Here is a 3,322-nt window from a genome sequence, read left to right on the forward strand (position 1 = left end):
TTAACTAAACAAACCGTAGATCCTTACATCACATCACAACCTTTAACAGCCACAACTTTCACCTCTGCTTAAAATATATAATCAATTTGCAAAAACGGTGCTTTTGAGGCAAATTAAATAATCAAAACTGTATGTTAATTACATAACTTAATCACCCTTAGTTTTAAAATCAAATTTGATTGTATACATTCATTCTCAGTTTTTGCCAGTCTACGACTCTATATATAATGCTCCAAAATCTAAAGCTGATCACCATTCACCACTGCTGTTGCTAAAGCCTTCATTTGTCTTGTCTCTTCTTGATTTTCTTTCTTTTTTCTTTTTTTTTTTTCCCAGCACAAGAAATTCACTTTTAGACTTTTCTTTCTTGATTTTCGATCTCCTTCCTTACTATATTCATCGGTTTCCCACAACTCTGTCTCACGTTGAGACTTTACTCCTCATCGAGATGCTCGAACGCAAGGCCTTCAAGATGAAACGGATGTGGATGTTGGCTTTATGGTAAAACTACGCTTTTGTCCTTCCTCTCGCCCCCTCATGGCAGTTATGATCACACCTCTAATTAGCAGCGCTACCACCGGAGCCGCCACCAAGCTTTATGCTCGAATTCCTTCGTTTTGGTTTTCCCTCAATACTCACCCTCCCGGCCTTGGACCGTAAGTTGCATTGTGATAATGTTCTTTTCTTTTGTTTTCTTGAAAACCCATAGCTTTATATTTTGGAATAGTGTAAGGTGACTTGGATTTTTAGTTGAAAGTTTCTGGCTTTTGATGATTTTGTGGGTGGGAAAGAAAGAAAGATTGAGTCTTTATGGGTTGAAAACTTGAAATTCCAACATATATACTTCATTCAAGACTTTTTGTTTCTGAAATTCCACCTATTTGGTACCCATATTGTTTGGTGATAAAGCCATAGTAAAGAATGGCTTATGGGGGGACGGTTGATCAATTTGTAGGGGATTTAGGGGAGTCTAGTGGGGATTGGGGAAATGGGGAAAAAGGAGTTTCTCAATCCTTGGTTTTGGATAGTGAGAAATGTGAGTTGGTGAAGACTTGTGGAGTGGTGAGGAAGAAAGGTGAGGATGGTGGATTAGGTGTTAAAACCACAGCTGCTTTGAAGAGCCACAGTGAGGCAGAGAGGAGGAGAAGGGAGAGGATCAATGCTCATCTTGCCACCCTTCGCAGCCTTGTTCCCTCAAATGAAAAGGTAATTTACTTGTTCTTTTGTAAACTTGGTTAAGATATAGAAAGACTTTCTTGCCCACAAAAGGCGGAATTTCCTCGCCCCCGAGCCATAGGATAGTGAAAGGGTAAATCACGGCGACTCAGCTGTGTAGGACCGGTGCCTGGTGCCCACAAGGAGCCCACCATATTGGGTGTGCCAGGCCTCGATCCTGTTTCTTTGCCCACAATCTACTACCTAGGAACTAACTGGTAGAACCAACTGAGCTGCTCGTGCCGGCATGAATAATTTCTTTATGTTATTGAATGTAGAAGGATTCAATATTGACAGAGATTCTAGTTAGAGAAATGTAAACAAGTGGAGATTTGGTCATAAGTTGGCTTGGTTCTAATTCTTGAATTGAAATTAATTCAGCTAGTACATTAATTGTTGATCAATGAGCTTAACAACGTTGTTCGGTTCTGTTGAGTTTTACTTCAGTTCACTGTTTCAGCTCGAGCTTGAACGTTCTAGGCTACGAAAACAGACTCAAAATAGCACTTTCTCTGAGATGCTTGTATCTAAGCACAAATAATATTTGAATTTGTCAATGCAATATATACGTAAAAATGACATAGGAGAATCACTACAATCTAGATTTGGAAGCTAAGTTTGATATCAATAGCATTTGCAACACGCATAACAGAACTGAATAAATTAAAAACTCGGACAACTAGCAGCAAAACCATATCAGTTGATTAAAATGCAATGTTGTCGCTGTCTATGTTAATATAGTTTGCTTTCTTGTGGTCCTCTTGATGTATAAGGTTCTTTTCTTATATAAACGTTACCATCTATTCTTAGCTAATCTTGTTTTTGTTGGGTTATTATAAACAATTATTGACTCTTCATTGTCAAAACTAAGATTGGTTTGTCGGCTGATTATATAAATCATCAATGTCAATTCATCATGCATGATGTTTATGTGTGTTGACCAAATTGCAGGGTGCAGAGCCGGCAGGTGAGTATTGTCCTTAAATTTATTATGAATTACATATATCTTACTATGATGTCACGGATTATTTCTTTAGTTGTATTATTAAGGTTAGGAACAGAAGCAACCAAACGATAGTTAGTTAAACATTTGACTTTTGTCAGGTAAAGACTAATTATTATATGATCTCAACTTGTGCACAGATGGATAAAGCTGCATTGTTAGCTGAGGTCATTCGACAGGTAAAACAGTTGAAGGAAAGCGCGAGACAAGTGAGTGACAGTTTGTTTCTTCCGATGGACTCTGATGAGATACAAGTCGAACAAGTGAGTGGGACTGCAGGAGAAGATGGGACTCGTTTTTTCCAGGCGTCTATTTGTTGTGATTACAGGCCAGAATTGTTGTCTGATTTAAGGCAATGCGTCGATTCCCTTGGCTCGAATCTGGTGAAGTCAGAAATCTCGATCTTGGGGGGTCGAGTTAAGTGTTTGTTCTTCTTCAGAGATGTCATCCACGGGGGCAATGGAAGAAGCGAGGCGTGGGAGGTTCTCGTGAGGTCCATTCAGCAGACTCTGAGGTCTGTCCTGGAGAAGGATTCGAAGCCACCTGAGTACTCAAAGATAGCGCCGTATCCGAATAAGAGGCACCGGATTTCTTCCTTCGATTCTGCATACTTGGCATGAATATATCAAGTGTTATACACTGGTATGATTGTAATGGTATATATCAGTGATAGCTTCATCCAACACCTTTGTTAAAGTCCACATAATAAGATATGTTGCATGTACCCTTACCAAGTTATTTGAGGTATTGCTTCTTGGTCAAGGATGTGTTGTTTTCCTACAATAATGTAATATATATTATGACACTTTAATATTTGAAACCAAATTGTCAAATAAATTGATTAAGGTAAGAAAAAAAAAAAAAGTCACAGATGCCCAGAATATTAATCTAATGGATGAGAAGTCTCCTTTAAGACTTGCTTCCAATGGGAAGGTTGGGTTCGATTTCTGTCACAAATATTGTGGTTTGGGTCTGAGTTGGACTCCTTGTGTGCAAAAGTGTATAGCATGAGTTATGAAATTCAGGATATAGTCCAGCCATGACAAAAAACTTGGTAAAAAAAAAAAAAAAAGCGCAACATCAAAAGGTTCATTTGATGTTTTC

The 3,322-nt window shown here is 38.5% G+C and overlaps 1 protein-coding gene across 1 annotated transcript; it reads left to right on the top strand.

Moving 5' to 3' along the window:
• The first annotated feature begins 244 nt into the window (after positions 1 to 244).
• On the top strand, positions 245 to 3,038 carry LOC109164647 (transcription factor bHLH30-like). Its single transcript, XM_019313171.1, has 2 exons — positions 245 to 1,206; positions 2,359 to 3,038. The coding sequence occupies exons 1-2, from the start codon at positions 922 to 924 to the stop codon at positions 2,836 to 2,838; spliced, it is 765 nt and encodes a 254-aa protein (XP_019168716.1). The 5' UTR covers positions 245 to 921; the 3' UTR covers positions 2,839 to 3,038.
• The last annotated feature ends 284 nt before the right edge of the window (positions 3,039 to 3,322 follow it).

This window comes from Ipomoea nil, unplaced genomic scaffold (genome assembly GCF_001879475.1).
Source record: "Ipomoea nil cultivar Tokyo-kokei standard unplaced genomic scaffold, Asagao_1.1 scaffold3069, whole genome shotgun sequence".
Taxonomy (NCBI): Eukaryota; Viridiplantae; Streptophyta; class Magnoliopsida; order Solanales; family Convolvulaceae; genus Ipomoea; species Ipomoea nil.